General features: G+C 29.2%; 2 protein-coding genes across 4 annotated transcripts; one reads left to right on the top strand and one right to left on the bottom strand.

Moving 5' to 3' along the window:
* Nucleotides 1-487: 487 nt before the first annotated feature.
* On the bottom strand, nt 488-3550 carry Tgt (tRNA-guanine transglycosylase). The gene is made up of 2 exons (XM_015509478.2): nt 3292-3550; nt 488-2295 (listed from the first exon to the last, which is right to left on the bottom strand). The coding sequence occupies exon 2, from the start codon at nt 2245-2247 to the stop codon at nt 1069-1071; it is 1179 nt and encodes a 392-aa protein (XP_015364964.2). The 5' UTR covers nt 2248-2295; nt 3292-3550; the 3' UTR covers nt 488-1068.
* A 2741-nt stretch (nt 3551-6291) lies between these two features.
* LOC107162525 (uncharacterized) lies at nt 6292-13028 on the top strand. Of its 3 annotated transcripts, XM_089220530.1 has the most exons (11): nt 6292-6362; nt 6487-6553; nt 7626-7885; nt 7953-8149; nt 9071-9148; nt 9471-9560; nt 9618-9832; nt 11087-11196; nt 11260-11420; nt 11493-11651; nt 11715-13028. In XM_089220530.1, the coding sequence occupies exons 2-11, from the start codon at nt 6543-6545 to the stop codon at nt 12546-12548; spliced, it is 2115 nt and encodes a 704-aa protein (XP_089076656.1). In that variant the 5' UTR covers nt 6292-6362; nt 6487-6542; the 3' UTR covers nt 12549-13028. The 3 variants fall into 3 exon arrangements, with proteins under 3 accessions (XP_089076656.1, XP_089076655.1, XP_015364963.2); XM_089220529.1 differs by having other exon boundaries at nt 6300-6553; XM_015509477.2 differs by having other exon boundaries at nt 6300-6553; nt 9474-9560.
* Nucleotides 13029-17583: the final 4555 nt, after the last annotated feature.

Genomic DNA, 17583 nt, shown 5'->3' on the forward strand with positions numbered 1-17583 from the left:
GTACAACATAGTCACATGATTGATAAAATTAATTTCAGTTTGAATTTGGGATTTGAAGTTTTCGTTTTTGACCTTAACAGTTTATTTAATTCTAAAATATTTTTAAAACTAAATTTTATGAATTTGATTTCTGTTACAGCGTTAGAAAATTAAAAAACCTAAGTCTCACCTAACTGGTTATTAAGTAATTTTCAAAATCTGGCATGAAACAATGTGGATGTTTAACAATGTATTGTATGATTATTTTTTTTAACATACAAGATGTATAATTTAATATGAACAATCAATTATTTAGTATTGATGATTTAAATCAATACAAAGTACATAGCCGATGATAACCATAAAAATCATAGGTATTCATCACATTGAACTAAATAACATATTAACACTTGGAATAGAGTAGGAGAATATTATAGAAATATTGTGTTTCAAAAGGTGTATTCCAGTTAAGTACAGTTTAGTGGTACAAGTTATTAGTAGAATTAAATTATTATTATTATTTTTTTTATTATTAAGAAAAAGACAATCTATACACATAATCTGTACAATAAGTCATTATGATAACAATTAGAATTAATGAACATAACATGATTCACATGATAGGGGAAGTCACCCACTGGTAATACCCCTCACAAAAATATTTAGGTTTTATTATATTATATTATATACTAGGTGTAGCAAGGATGATTGTATAGTTAATGTTGTTGTTGTTGTTTTTTTTCTCAGAGTAGTAGGTCACGATTCCAATTTCTTTTCAATATATGTGGAGGTTGGTCAGGGATAAGATTTGAATTAAATTATTAAAATTTTTTATAGAAACATCTGTCAATAAATTTTGGTCCATTTTTCTGTTTTTAATACAAGTCTTAAAATAAAATCTTATAAATTATAGTAAGTACCAATCTAACTTAAATAATGTATATCTTTATAAATAAATAAATAAATAAAATTATATTATTCAATAATTATTTAGTAGTAGTTGATAATTTACAACAAATGAAGATTATGAATCCAAAGTTAAAATAATATAAAACAATTTTCAGAACTCTGTGCTTAAAATATACATTTTTATTTCAGTTCTATATTCACTGATTGTAGTGCATCACGGCACCACTGTGGATAATTCTTATCTGGATACATATTTGTCATAAATTCCTGGACGAATTCTGGAAATTTGTTTACCTTGATGCTTTCTCTAATACCTTTCATCAATTGCATTTGATAATTTAGATTATGCACTGATAATAAACTGCAAGAAACAGGTTCTGTACTGACAATTTGATGTATATATGCTCGAGTATATGTCTTACATGTTGAACAGCTACAATTTTTTTCAATTGGTCCAAAATCCATTCTGAACTTTTTTTGTCTTAAACTAATTTGACCACTTGAAATTAACGCACAACCAAATCGAGCTGTTCTTGTAGGAAATACACAGTCAAACATGTCTGCTCCTAAAGCGCAACAAATTACTAAATCTACTGCAAATCCAACTCCCATTACATACTTAGGTTTATCACAAGGTAATAAATTAGTAGATAGAAGAACCATTTTCCAAAAATCTTCTTTTTCTTCTCCACCAACAAGGCCACCTATAGCATAACCATTCACTTTTCTTTCCAAATGTAAATTGGCACTTAAACTTCTTAAATCTTCAATAAGACCTCCTTGGACAATAGGAAATATATTCTGTTCATCAGGTCTTTCATGAGCACCTAAACAACGATCTAACCAACGTGTAGTCCTGTACGTAGCTTCTTCCATTCTTCTGTTGTCTTTTGATGTAGTTGGCACAACATCATCTAACTGCATTATAATATCTGCACCAATTGCATTTTGTATTTGAATAGATTTCTCTGGAGTCAACAAGCTTTGTGTACCGTCATAAGGCGATTCAAAATTAACACCCTCTTCATTAATTTCAGCCATATGTAACAATGACACCATTTGAAAGCCTCCAGAATCAGTAAGTAAAGCACGTTTCCAGCCCATAAAATTATGAAGACCTTTGGCTTTTTTTAGTAATTCAACTCCAGGACGTAATCCCAAGTGATATGTGTTTCCTAGAATAATTTGACAGTTGATATCTTCCAGCTGTTCTGGTAAAACAGATTTAACTGATCCTTTGGTACCGACAGGCATAAACACTGGTGTTTCCACTGTGTAATGTGGTAATTTCATTAAACTAGTACGAGCTTTTGAACTAGTGCAGGAGGCAATCACATCAAATTGCAAAGCTTTTTCCATCTTGCTATGTTTTGGTAAGTTTTGGTTTGAATCTATTTACATAAATTCCTGAAAGAAAAAAGTACAACAAACATTATTAATGATAAATTGATAATGCTAGACGATTTATATATATTTTTATAGTATATAAATCTCATAAACACTATTTACAATGGGCATCCCCATTAAATAAATAATCTAAGACCGTGGGATAGGGATATCACTATATTAATTTTTTTCAAAACAAAAGTATTCTCAAAAAAAATTCCAAATAATATTTTTTTTTGTTTAATAAAACAGCAAAGCTTGGGTGAGCGAGTTAAAAACAGTCAGTTAAAATATAATATTATAACACATAACAACTAACAAGTGAATATTACTTAAAAAATTAACATTATACAACCCTAAAGAATATAAGTAATAAATTAACAAGAATTTTGCTTAAAATTTTGTGATATCAATATTCAATTGTCTACATAAATATATTTCTAGATCAACAATATTAAATTATTGAAAATGTTTTTTGCTTTTATACAATTTAAGTTTTTAATTGTGTACTATAAGAATGCTCTATGTGATAGGACCATCCAAATTAGTTGCCAACTATAGGTAACTCAAGATACTCCAGATACTCAATTAAGCTTAGATACATTTTGAATGCTCATACATGAACAATTATTGTTTAGCTATAACCATAAACAGTCAAATCTATATATATTAATGGTTTTGTAAAATTAAGGGTTGCATTTTAACAAATGAAAATATCCTAAGATTAATTAAAATTAAACTACAACATATTATTATCCAAACAATATTATTTAAGTATTTAACAATATTTTTAGTATATTTTTTAATTTCCTGTTTTTGCCGTTTATCCAGGATCTGCTTATCAAAATTATAACAACCCTATGGAATCTTGATTCAATAAAAGTACTATTTAGTGGTAGATACTTTTTAATAAGACACCTAAAACCCAATTTACCAAAAATTCTTAATTATTAACATTTAGTTTTAGTTCAAAGAATATTTTATTCTAAACTAGGATATAATTTAAAAATGACTTACATGTGTAATCAAAAGTGTGTTTGGAATACGGTATGAACAGAAAAAAATTTAAATGACACAATAAACATTAAAATGTTTTCATAGAATACAGACTAAAGTATACATGTTTTAAATTATAGTTTGCATTAGAACAAAAAATTGGAAATAAAAAAAAAAAATTTAAACGCTTTTGGTTTTATCCAATTTTAATAATTTTACAATATTGAATATAAAATATAAAAATTAACAACAACAATAAGCATTTGCAATAAGACCTCGAGTAAATTGTAAAATACAAAATATTAGTATTTCTTATCATTAAACAACAATATAGATAAGTTATCAGTACATGGCACATGCACCGGCACAGAATACCGGTAACCGAGCATGGAAACCTCGTGCGAAGTAATTCAAGTAACCGGTTCTGCTGGAAATTCTGGGCTTCTGCTCAGGACAATGGACTAAATAACAAATATAATATATATTTGTTAATTTTTTTTTTTTTTTTTGGGGGGGGGGAGAACCCGTGGCAACATAGGTTATTTGGTGTGGGGTGGTACGGTGGGAGTTATTTTTTGTAGGTTTTTGAATTAGTAGAGTTGTGACAAGTATTTGTGTATATGTAGCAAAGATATTATGTTGCTGAAAATCCCGGGTGGTCACCCATCGGGGAACTAGTAACTGCAGCCGAGACGTACACTCAGTGCGTTCCCGCACGTGCATTCCCTCACCAAGCAACATATTATTTGTTATTTGTATGGCCCTCACGGCTATGATAATTATGTTAATTATGTAGATCAATAGATCATAGATCATCTACATAATCCGAGGTTAAATAATTATAATTTGTTTATATAATTATATCAAAAGATCATTTTTTAATATTATATCCGGATCCATTTGCCGCGACTGACAAATCACGAAATAGAAATGTGTAACAACCAAACAACTCGTCGAATTCTATTGACTTAATATTACATTATACTATTTATACTATAATAATCAATTATAAATATATGTATATAATATATATAAACATAAAGCTAATAGGCATAGCTATTAATATCTACGAGCGACGAGCGTACAGCACGACGTATAGCCGTACTGGTTAGTCGTTAATAGCGATTATTATTTATTACGTTATCTTGATTCTTGACGTACCACTGGTAAGAGTGTGGGCTACAGCCTACAAGACGTCTACAACGACAAAATAATATAAATATAAAATATATAAAATATAAATACTATATTAAAAATAATGTTTAGGTACTGGCGGTATTGCACTAAATTTAAACTAAACTACAATACCCAATATAAATTAAAACTCAACAGCTTAATATTTGTCACCATACAAAATACAAATGTACCTTGTATACCTAAACATTCGATTAAACAAATAATATCAATACAAAACTAAAAAATTTAATAATTTTGAACAATATTTTGGTATCAAATTTAAGTGCGATAATTGCGAGGCCCCTACAAGCGCGAGGCCCTAGGCAAATGCCAGCCAGCACTGCCCACCCTTAACGACGGTCCTGCACTACAGCCTATTTTTTTTAGAAGTACACCACACACAGGACCGTACTGATGGTGGGAGAGGGGTGTAATTTACTCCCCCATCTTTTGGATTATTTTTATTGTATAAAACTCACATCCTCCCTTTCAAAAAAGGGCAAATGTAAACTGGGCCTGTGACAGGCACGTACTCAAGGAGAGGGATGGTTGAGTGCACAAACACCACCCGAAATATTAGGCTTTCATATGTTTATTTACTTATTCTATTTTTATGTTGATTGTCATATTAAACTTTAATAGATATGTATAATATTACATTGTGTGTGAAAAACCAGCTAAAGCAAAATAAAAATTGTCTACTTTTTAATAACTGATTTTCAAAAACATCCCTTAAAATCTTTTTTCTGCGTACGTCACTGACCCGAGGTAACCTTTTTTGTTGTAAACTTGGGCCGGAATTTCAGGTATGTAATGAAAAAAGTTGATTGTAAACTTGGCACGAAAATTTTCACTGTTAAAATATAATAATAAACATGACATAATTTAATTTGAAAATAATAAATAGGTAACGTTAATTATAGATCACTGCTGGAAAAAAATTCGTAATGTTATTTATAGTTAAAACGTATTAATTTTGCGTTTATCATTATTTTACTCAACATATTCTAATAATCTATAATATTAGAAAGCAGTTTATAAATTTATAACTTTTTCCAATATAATCTGACATTTTAGCACTAAATTATAATTTATAATTTTATTAATTTTTAATATTAAATAATTCAATACCTATTGGTATTCTATATAACACCCTGGTATATTATAAAAATCTTGGTCTATTTTTATAATATTGGCAAATGTTTGATGTCGGACCTCACCTCACCGTCTTCACCGACATGGATAAATCACTGAATAACAGAATAAGTGAAGAGTGAACACAGTGGCCAGTGGGCATCATTGAATAATTCTAAACACAAAAGAATATACTACACCACCGAGTTATCAAAGAATTAAGGAATCATTTAAGTCATTAGAAGAACGACGTATACGCATGTGACTGCCATGTGTTGTCTCCGACTTTTACAAGTACTAGAGTACGACATCATACGACAAGACAAGGTGAATTTTCATTCACCAGTTTAATAATGACTGTGTAATGTAGTGTAGTGTACTTATGATATTAATTATTAGAATAAGACTGAACACTGAACAGACCCACTAAAATAATTTAAATGTAAGATTATTATTTGTGTTCATCCATAGATTATTATTGATATTATTATTTTTAAATAAGTTATGATCATTTTAAATTTAAACTGTATATTTTTAATTTCAAAAAGTCTCTTATACTATATTTTATATTTAGTATATTATTTCGATATAAAAAAAATACATTATTATTATTGTTTGGTTGATTAATTTACATTTTCCTGATGTGCCACACTGATTCTTATCACGTACATTTTGTTTATTATGATCACATAACATGATTTAACCTACCGGCTACCGCACTACCGCAGTATTACTTCAGACTTTCAGAGTATTCAGAGCAAATTGCATTTCAGGCTTCAGCGGCAAGTTGGCGGCATTATCTTTATCAATTATTAATTGCTGAATACCTAGCAAATTGTCACACTTTTACAGTTTAATTTTATTTCCTCATCATCAACAGTGGTTTTTACGTTTTTTATATTTCAGAGCAAACTGTTGAATTCAAATTCAAAACCAATTGTTAAAACAGTACGAAATTAATAATGTCACCAAAGTAAGTTAAGACATCATTTTGTATCAATAATATTCATCAGTTTTATCCTCAAAACCAGTTACCAATACCAGTTTTTGATACTTATTCGATATGCGCTCTACATACATCATTTTAATCGCGTTTTATTTAATTGCTAACACGCTTTGAATCTATTCTAATATGACCAGAAATGGTCAGGACTGTCTTGATGGTTAAGTCGCCAGAAATAATGATAATGATAAGACTGCGAATGTTTAAGAGAATCATCACTCATTTTCTTCAATAATTCAGTTTTTGTGTCTAACCATGACCTCTAAATGTATGCGTGTGGGCTCCTGTAATTGCACATTGAGAAATTAGGTTTTATGATTTACTGTACTGTGTACAAAATCTCTGATAATGAGACACATTTATGGCTTGGTATATGCAGATCATTCGTCATAATGAATTTCTGATCTTGCCTCGCTAAGACATCTATTATTAAACCTACAGCGATAATATTTAAGGTAAAGATAATAAAAGGTAATCAAAGATGAGATATTCAAGTTGAAAGAAATATCCAACTTGTTTAAAAGCAATGACAGTAAGTTAACACATGAGAAATACAAGTTGTCCAATAGCTTCATGTTTGACATTGGGCGATATTAGACATAGATTCTGTAGATCGCATATTGAAACAGCACCATTTTTTTTTTAATTAATGCTAGCACGATCCAAGTACTGTGTCACTTGTATGCATAGGCGCAACTAGGCCTCTAAAACGTGGCGTGCTATATTATTAAAAACATAAAATTGATGTTATTTCATTATAATTATAATAGTTAGATCTAAAATATCAAGGGGTGCTAAATTAGAACTTGGGGGTGCTAAAGACCCTTTTGCACCCCCCTAGTTGCGCCAATGCTTGTATGGCTACAACCCGATGTCTATTTGGAATTGGGAGGGTATTGAAATCTCTGATTGACTTAATTCCCTGAAGTTCCCCAATGATAATTGCTGATATGTGTAATGTTTACTAATTTTCATATTGAAGTTCATCTCAAACACTTAAAAATCTATATTAGTGTAATTACATTTTATTTTTTTATTGAAGGAAACGACGTGGAGGGTCAAGAGGTCGTGGCAGAGGCGTATCAAAAAGAAGAGGTCCTAAACCACGCCAACCTATGTCTCCAGACACTGCCACTGCAGATGATACCGACGCTGAGGGTACGTCTACAGATGGTAATGTGTCTTTCAAACAGCGGACGTCACCGACCAGAAAAAAACATGCTGAATACAATGAAGAAAGAGAGCTATCATTACCTCGATTAAAACCTATTATTATTCCAGAAAATTCTACTTTTCTGTCATGTAAAAACAATATCAAGGAATTTTTGTTATTCTTATAGATGTTTAATAAATATTTTTATTGCTTTAGTGCTGAGCCGTGACAGTAAATCTGATTATGTAATGACGGATGATGAATTGGATCATGTCCAATGGGAACTTGAAGCAATGTTAACTAATGTAATCATACGCAGAAATACAATTAGAGACGAACTGAGCACTTTTGCATCCATGCAGTTTGCTCGTTCCCTTCATAGGATGGCTAAAAATCCCAAACTTCCTACAATTGTAAGTTTATGTAGTATGAAAATTGTATTAATTATTTAATGCTTAATATTGCCTAAATAATTCATTATTTATTTTAAGGAATATTTTTATTAATTTTCATTGATCAAAAATAGGGTTTTGTGTGAAATGCGCAAATATTATACTCTAAAAGATTCAATGCTTATTATTAAAATAAATAACAAATCAATAATTATATAAATATTATACTGTAATATAAAAAATTAAAGTATATAAAACAATTTTTGGTATTCATCTTAAAGTGAGCATCACATGAAATTGAGGCACCCAGTGACGCCGATCATGTAAGGCTAGTGAGGTTATTAGTGTTAATACCCCAAAACATTTTTAGGTGGTAGGTCGTGAGTGATTGATTTTTTTACATATTATAGAGTAAATATAAAATAGTATTAAGGATATATTATACCCTTACAACTTAAAATTTAAAACTTGAACTATAGTCTTTTTTGAAAGAGGTACCCCCCTTTATCCGTCTTGGGTGGGTGGGTAGGTGATACTTTCAAACAGGGTTTATCCCAGTGCTTTAAAAATGGTTCAGCACTACTTAGTCCAATACTACTGGAAGTGCCAATAGTTAAAATGAAATTCCAAGTGTCTATAAGAAAATGGAAGGTCTTTTATCATTTTTTTTTGTATGGCGCTATGTCCAGAAGTAGGCATGAAGGCCTAGGTCGGACGCCTATTTAACAGAATTTCTAGTGAGCACCCGTAGTTTCTGCCATGTCCGGGTGGGGGGCGACGACCTCTCTTTCCAGACAGTGTGAACTGCCCAGAAAGCAATGCCGCCTGTGACCGGGATTCAAACCGTGGTGCGCGTTGCAACCGTCGCATTAATCCACCCGGCCACTACACCTTTTTTTTTCAATAATGTGTGAATACTATAATTTGTATACATTTTTACAGAAACCAAGAGCTGCTGCAGAAATATCACCTGTGAACGAATGCCGTAAGATGAAGGTTGAATTTGATCCTACTAGCAAAGTAATTATAATGTATTTTTTATTTAAATTACTATACTCTGTTTGCGTTAAGTGTACACCACTCAGAACAAAAACTGTCTTAGACCCATTTCCACACCTATGAATTAACTTCTACCCTACAAATTAGTGCTAGCTGATGATGTGATAAGACAGCAATACATGAAGATTACAACCAATGATATAGTGCTTACTGGTTTGGCGGCTTAATATGCATGCCTAAAAATGGTTCATTATTAATATTCTTAACTAATCTATTTATATAAAAATGAACATTTATGTATAAAACACTTAAATAGTTTTTAATTTTTATCAATTTTTGTTAGGAGCTACCACCAAGCAAAACTGAATCAGCAAATAAATTTTGGTCCCTTGTTGAACCATATCTGAGTCATGTAAAGAAAGAAGATCTTAAAGTAAGAATATATAAACAATTTTTTTTTCATCTTTTGATTACATATTATAATTTTCAGTGGTTAGATGATCTAGTTAAATCATATAATCCCAGTAAAAAATTGTATGAAATACCACCTTTGGGTGAACATTATGCAAAGAATTGGGCTAAAGAAGAACTAGAAATGCAAAAAACCCAATCATCATGTTCTCCACGTCCACCTAAAAAACTTAAATTTGCTGAACGTATAGCCCCCGATGTTGTGGAACTAGTGGATAAAGCTAATTCAGCTATGTAAGTTGAATCTTGAATGTTGAATTGTTGGTGTATATTAAAAATATTACAGTTCACACTTTTTATAAGATGACTTAAACATTTTATCATAAATAGTAATATCCGAATTCCAAACTGCAACTATACTCTATTCCAAATAATATCAGTCTTCAATGACAATCAGTTTTCGATCAAACAACACCCGCCTGTCATCTCATCTGGTTAATTTTCTATAAATCCAGCAGTGTTGTACTACAACTCAGCCACTGAAGTTTGATCTTGATCTTATTTGAAATAGAGTATAGTCACTGTATAATATGGGAAAAAGTATCTAAAAATAAATTACGTGTTCATAGTGATCATCAATGATTCTAAATTATAAAATTACCAACTTTAATATTATTCATGTAAGGTTTAATAAATCAAATCTTCCAAAGTATTTCTATTAACAAAATATTTCAAAAATAATTTGCAGTTATAAAACATAATATTTCTTCCATTCAAAATTTTAAATCTAGTTTAAAATAACCTATAAGTTAGTTTATTATCACCAGAATTTGGGACTTAAAGCACTTATATAACCATTAAAACAAGCGCTTAAATACTATGTTAGCTAAAACTAAAAATTACCAAAAAAAAAAAAAAAAATGCACGGCCTTAAACTATCAACACAGTTTTTTTTCTTTATTATTGGTCTATCTTAACACTAAAAAAGAATGTCATCTAAAAAATCAAAAACTGTTTTGTGTTTTTGAAAACTGTTTAACTTCTTCATTATATTTCTTAGATTTACTTTAAATACTTTAAAAATTATTTAAAATAACTAAAAAAAATTAATTTATTAGGCCCGACTAACACAATCTGCACAATCTGATTATTAATTTAATTATATTATTTATCATTATCATAAATAATTTGAAAACTGGAAATTAGCAATTACTTAATTGAATATGTTGTAACATAACTAACTTTCAAAAATAAACAAATATTCTGGTTTTCACTTTTTTTTAAATGTTGTCAATACAAAATTATATTTTTAATCTACTCAATTTTATGCTTTCCACTAATTTAATTCTTAATCACTAAATTAAAATTATTAAAACAATTAAGTTGCATTCTTTATTAAATAACATATAATTTATAGCTTTAAAATTTTTTCTTCTATTTTATGAATAAATTATTATTTTCAAATTAATTTTTGTTTCGTGAAAATTTCTCTTTGACACATGCACTCATAAATTAATATTTATTATTATATTTTATTATTTGCTATAGAAATGATGGTAACGTTTATACACCAGTTTATCAAAGAGTTGTAGCAGCTCTTATGAATCATTCAAATATGTCTTTAGAGGATGCTGAAGAACATTTTTCAGAGTTTGATGGTGAAATATTTAATAAAAAATAATTACATGTAAATTTTACTAATTTTTGGAATTTATTTTAAGATGTTGAAGAAAAACCACAAGAAATGAGTAATGTTTGTAAGGAATTTTATGCAGAACAAAATGTCAAGAAACAATTGCATAAATTGGGACTCATGGGTCGCAATTCTAAACCGGTACCATCACCTGAAGAAATGCTGCCTTCTTTGACTATAGCTGATGATGTATTTATAATTTTTTTATCACATTATTTTTTTCGCTGTATATTTATATTTTATATAAATTCATTACCTTAGGAAAATGATGAAATTTTAGAAGAAATAGTCAAGTGTGATAATGCATTATCTCAATTAAGAGAAATGAACAAGAATCACTTGACACATTTATTAGGAAGATGTCGTAAAGATTATTACCAACAAATTATAAAAAATAAAATTGAAAAAGTAAACAATGAGGTACGTTTTAAATGGATTTCAATATATTTGAATGTTGAATAATAAGTACATGTTTGTTTTTAGATTTTAAATTTTAAAACACAACAAAATGAATCATGGACAAAGGAAAAGAAAATTGCTCACATGTCTGAAGAAGAAGATGAACTGCATTTTTTATTAAACCAACGTGGCACTTATCTTGGGCAATTGCAATCAATGGCTACTGAATCCAATAATTATTTAAGCCCATGTATTTCAGATGATTCAGAATCTAGTTACGAAGATTGTGAACCATCTAATGTAAATATTAAAACTGAACCATCTGAAAATGATACTGGTGTAAAAGTGGACAGCTTAATAAATGATGAGTGTCAGACTGAAGAATGCGCTGAAATTAATATTAAACAAGAAATTGTTGATGAGAAAATGGATTTTGAAGAAGCTAATGACAATGAAAAAGACATAGAAAATGATGAAAGTGTTAAAAACGTAGAAGTGTTAACTGATGAAATAGAAAAGACTGTCAATGAAGAAAATGAAACAGAAAAGGACAATGAAGACAAAATTAACCAAGAGGACCAAGCAGAGTTACAAACAAATATTCAGGTCAACCCACTTGTTAAGGTTAAAGAAGAAGAGAGCGGTTGTTCAAAGAAATTGTCTACTGAACGGCGGCGTAAGAAACCCAAAAAAGGTGTCTTAGAAAGTGAACTGACATCTAAAATTGAAGCAAGAAAACCTATTAGAATTAAACAGGAACCAGCTGATTCTGATCTTGAATTAGATTCTTCAGAGGATATAATTGATGGTGTTAAAAGAGAACTTCGACCTCGAAAGCTAAACGAGCCACATATGTATTTTGAACCATATGATGGATCCACAAGTGAAGGGAGTGATTTTACTGATCTGTCTGATTGATATTAATACCAAGCATGCAACAAGTTACTCACTAACAACTTAAGTATAGCAATGGTCTCATTATTTATAATTTCAAAACATAATTTTAAGTCTGATTAATTTTTTCATTTTTATAATTTGTACCCAATTATATTATATTGTATAAGAGTATAAGATTACTTATATCATTTAGTTATAATAATTAATTGAGATAGAAGTGCAATGTTTTATTTTCAATTGTATACCTATTACAGACACACAGATTGTTATGGATAGCATCTAGATCTACAAGGTCTATCAAGAAAATTAGCCATCATTTAATTAATTCATATTTATATTCATTTTTACCTTTTTTAAAACCAGTCAAGTACTCCAGTTTTGTTAGTTATTAACAAAGTTATTGTTTTTAAGTTAAATTTATTAATATGCAACTATATTTATGACCTTAAAATAATATTTAATCAAAAATGTATTAATACAACATTGAATTTATATATTTAATTCTTAATTTACTCTATACAAGTTCATGTTTTTAAGAAAAATGAATGAAGATTCGTTTTTTCCTATTGAAATTTGAACGTTTTTTTCATGATCATATTTTCTGACTACCCTTCAACACAATTATATTGTCAAAGTAATTAATAAATTTTGTGTTAATTTTATTAATTTCGTTATAAATATATGAATTTTACTATTATAAATAGGTAAGTACCTTCATAATAATATGGTACATATGTTAGTTATGTATGTACTAAAAATATACTAAATTAATGTAACAATTTCATGTTAAACTCCTCACTAAGTTAAATTATCTATATCTTTAATGAATATAAATATAATCAATATAACTTCTGTGTATAACATTTTTTCCTAAAATAAATAATAATTAGATAAATGTCGGATTGCTCCAGTGGTGGATATGAGGGGAGTGATCGCCACCCACTCCCCTATTGAGCAGTATTTTTTACGTTATTTTTATATATTAAAATTGGGCTGAAAACTAATATTTTTATTTTTTTGATACTACTATAATAATCACACATAAGGCATTAGTTATAACTTATGAAGGGCCTGAGTAAAACTATTTCCCATTCTCTGATAAGATTCTTCCTGATCTGTTTTTCATAATAATATAGAAATGCGCGCTGCTGCTGTTGTCATCAACTTATCGCCACCATTGTGGTTTTCGTCTGCTTATTACAATTTGAAATGGGTTGTGCCAATTATACCAATTATAATATTTGATTTTTATATAGGTACTTTTATTACAATTGCTTATGACAGTTATGACTAGGTATACTCTGGCTGTATGTGTTACCTATGCAGAGAGAAACTTCTCTACGCTTTACAGGTTAGCTTATTTTGAATAATTTTAAAATAAAATAAAATATGTTTTACAATGCATGTTCCATATACTATTGGTTATCTAATATTATATAATATATTTGTATTTTAAAGTTTCTAATTTGTAATTTGTAAATAGTTATTATATTATATTACATTATATTGCTTCCTTGTTGCTTTAAAAGTTTAAATTTTATTAGATTAAAAACCTAGTTGAGGTTTCGAATGTGGGAAGAACGCTTTTTAAAATTCCCCCCCCCCCCTTTAGATGAGCACTGGATCCGCTACTGGATTGCTCAGTTACTCAACGAACCCTAGATCATCAAATAAATTATTAAAATGACTGTTAAATTACTATTAGAAAAATAATTACATTAAAATAAACCCTTAAATTTAATGTAGGTATCACATTTAGATCGAACAAGTAAGGAAGGATCTAATTCTCTAATTACATCAAAAGTACAAAACATTGATGCAAAATATCCTCCTATGAACTTTATATTCTTATAAAAAGACCTTAGTAATTGTAAACATTTTGGGAGATCTGCAGCCCACTACGACTCAAAATTTTAAGATGTACAAATTTCATATTTGTTCCTCCAATAAACAACTTTTAATACACAAATAAATAATGATTATTAGTTAAAAATATAAAAGTATATAATTTTGGTTTGCAATCAAAAATAACAATAATATTCAGTGGCGTGTCCAGGGAGGAGGTTAAGGGTTATACCCACAATATTTTTAAATAATTGACCTAGTAGTGTCAATGATGGACTCTCCCTTCCCTCAAGCTGTCCAGTCTGGTAAAAATTGTTATCCAAATTACTTATTGTATTTATGTTATACAGATTGTATATTTTTACTTATTTATATATTGTGTATACTTTAATAGAAAAAAAAAAAAATTGACCTAGTAGGGTGCAAAATTGAATAAAAGTACTGCACATGTGCAGTGCACACGGTTTTAATTCTGCCGCGAGGACCGAAAAAATAAAAATGTCCATCGAACGAGTTTCACCGCTCACTATACCAGTTCCGTTAATTCTGTCATATTGTTCATTTGATTATTTTTTCAAAAATCATACACATTAGTTCAACAGTTGTCAAAGAAAAAGGTATTCAAATAATTTAGATTCTGAGCGGAGCGATAAATGTTTTGACTTTACAGTTTGTAAAAATAATGTTTCGATTTTGGCATTGGAAGGTCAAAACTTAAAATTCCTTGTAGTTTCCAAAAGAGCAGGAAGTTTTACGAAAAATCGATTTTGGATATTGGTGTAACTCTAAAACAAATCACCGTTGACACACCATTTCACATTTTATTCAAAACAACCCACTTTTAGCCTACTGTACGGCAGAGTTACATCCACTTACCCGTTTTTTTTTTATTATTATTGTGAATGTCAGTCATAATCTATATTCTATATATTAATATAGGAAGTGATGCAACTAATTTAATTTATTATGAAAGTGATGTGTTTGTAATAAAAGAAATAATTTTGTTAGTGATCAGCGATAATTATTATGATTGATGATAAGCCTACATAACCAATGTTGTTTATTGGAAGTAAAATATTGTACCTAACAACGAAAAGTAATTGATATTTAGGTACTAATCTACGGCCTAAATTATTGTAATATAACTAATTACAGTGGCGTAGCAAGGGGGAGGGCTATGGGGGCTGCAGCCCCCCCCCCCCCGAAATGTTTATAAAATTAAAAAATTATTGTAATGGCTACAAATATTCAATCAAAAAGTCTTAAATTATATTTTACTAATTTCAAAAATTGATCCCCCCCCCCCAAAAAAAAAAAATCCTGGTTACGCCGCTGACTAATTAAATTGTTTTTTTTCTAAATAATAAAAGCTTATTACGTCATATTCCAAGTATAGAGATCAATAAATAGTAGGTATTAAGAGGACGCTACACCCGCATGAGTCGTCTCCGTCTTACAAGTGCATAACATACCAAATTTTTCGCTCAGCAGATCACGTTTAGCTCCGTTAGTTTAAAATTTAGAGTGAGTTGACCTCTTATAAAAATTAGAGGTTACATTATTATGGATGGCTTTTTATTATATTCTCATTTTAAAGCGAGTTATGTGTATTTTAAAATTGTATATTGTTTGTATATCTTAACATATACATATAGACATAAACTTCTTCTTCGGGTGTAACGGCCACTAGGACCATCCCGTCAAACATCCCTCCCTCCAGACATTATAAACATAGACAAATATAGGCATAAACATCATTATATATAGACATTTTAACTATATTTAAGTTTATCAAATTTAACAATATAACCTATTCATAAATTAAAAAGTATTTCATCTAACTACTCAAGTTTTAAAAAAATAAGGGACGTAACTATTGCCAAATTGGTCGAACGCAAGGGTAGATACTTTCTTTCAATATAGTTTTAGGTACTTAGGACACTTAGGTATACCAACTGTTCGAAAAATATCTTGTACTTACCTTGCCCAAATAGCAATCATTTAAGATCTTTTTAAGATTATGAAATTTCATACGTAATTTAATATGACATTCAAGTATATACGTAGGTACCCAATAGCGTAGCTATACAGCCATACTGGCAAATCTATGATTAACTAATTAGTTAGTTAATTATGATATGCCACGTCCCACTGAGTTGCTGACAAACCTAGTTAACCCTTTATAGGGTAGAGGGAAATAATTTCCCATTAATGAAAAAAAATTGTAATTTGTTATATGTAGAACTGTAATATACAATATGCGTATTATGGAAAAATCGGTGATTTTTTTCTGTATTTAGTCATAACTTTATATTGCATACAACAAGATGCACAAAAAATGTACAATTTTAAAATACTCATAACTCGCTTTAAATTTGATACAAAATAAAAAGCATATGAGGTTGTCTGGATAATAATCTTACCTTTAAATTTTATAAGAGGTCAGTTCACTCTAATTTTTAAGTTAACGGAGCTACACGTGTTTTGCTGAGCGAAAAATGTACCATGTTACGCATTTGTAAGACGGAGACAACACATGCGGGTATCACGTCCTCTTAATATTTGTTCATTATTATTTATTTTTTCACGGTTGATTAAAAGATAATCAATTTTGCCGTGATTATTCAAGCATCTTTTTAAAGTAAATATTAGTACACTAAACTTTGACTTAAAAAGTTTAAAGTAAGTATAATCTAATTCATTATTATCTACAGATTATGAATATGTAGGTATAACTTCAAATGAAAAAATACATCACTAACTAAATATTTCAATAAAATAAACAAAAAAAATAATAAAAAAGTTTTTTTCAGATGAAAACTTTTTTAAATGCAATGTTGATGTCATTCATATTTATATTTGTGTTTGCTAAATAATTAATTTCTTATAGTAATTCATACATAAAATTAGTTTTTTGAATATCAGAGTCGGTGGGAAATCATTTCCCTGTAACCGCATAGAAGTATTGTATGAGCAGAACGGTCATTGGGAAATAATTTCCCATAACTTCCCACCCCCAATTCAACCCCTGCAAATAAAAATATGTTTTTTTATTTATTTATTTTAGTATCCTCTATCTATAGTTATGTTATCCTGAAAATTCCATCCATTTCTGTTCATATTTTAACTATAATGCCCTATAAAGGGTTAACACATAAACAGATAGTCTAGATTATAGACTACATATAATAAGGTAATTAAAAACGATGAT

Source organism: Diuraphis noxia, unplaced genomic scaffold (assembly GCF_037042655.1).
Source record: "Diuraphis noxia isolate RWA-SAM2 unplaced genomic scaffold, SU_Dnox_SAM2 contig0002, whole genome shotgun sequence".
Lineage (NCBI taxonomy): Eukaryota > Metazoa > Arthropoda > Insecta > Hemiptera > Aphididae > Diuraphis > Diuraphis noxia.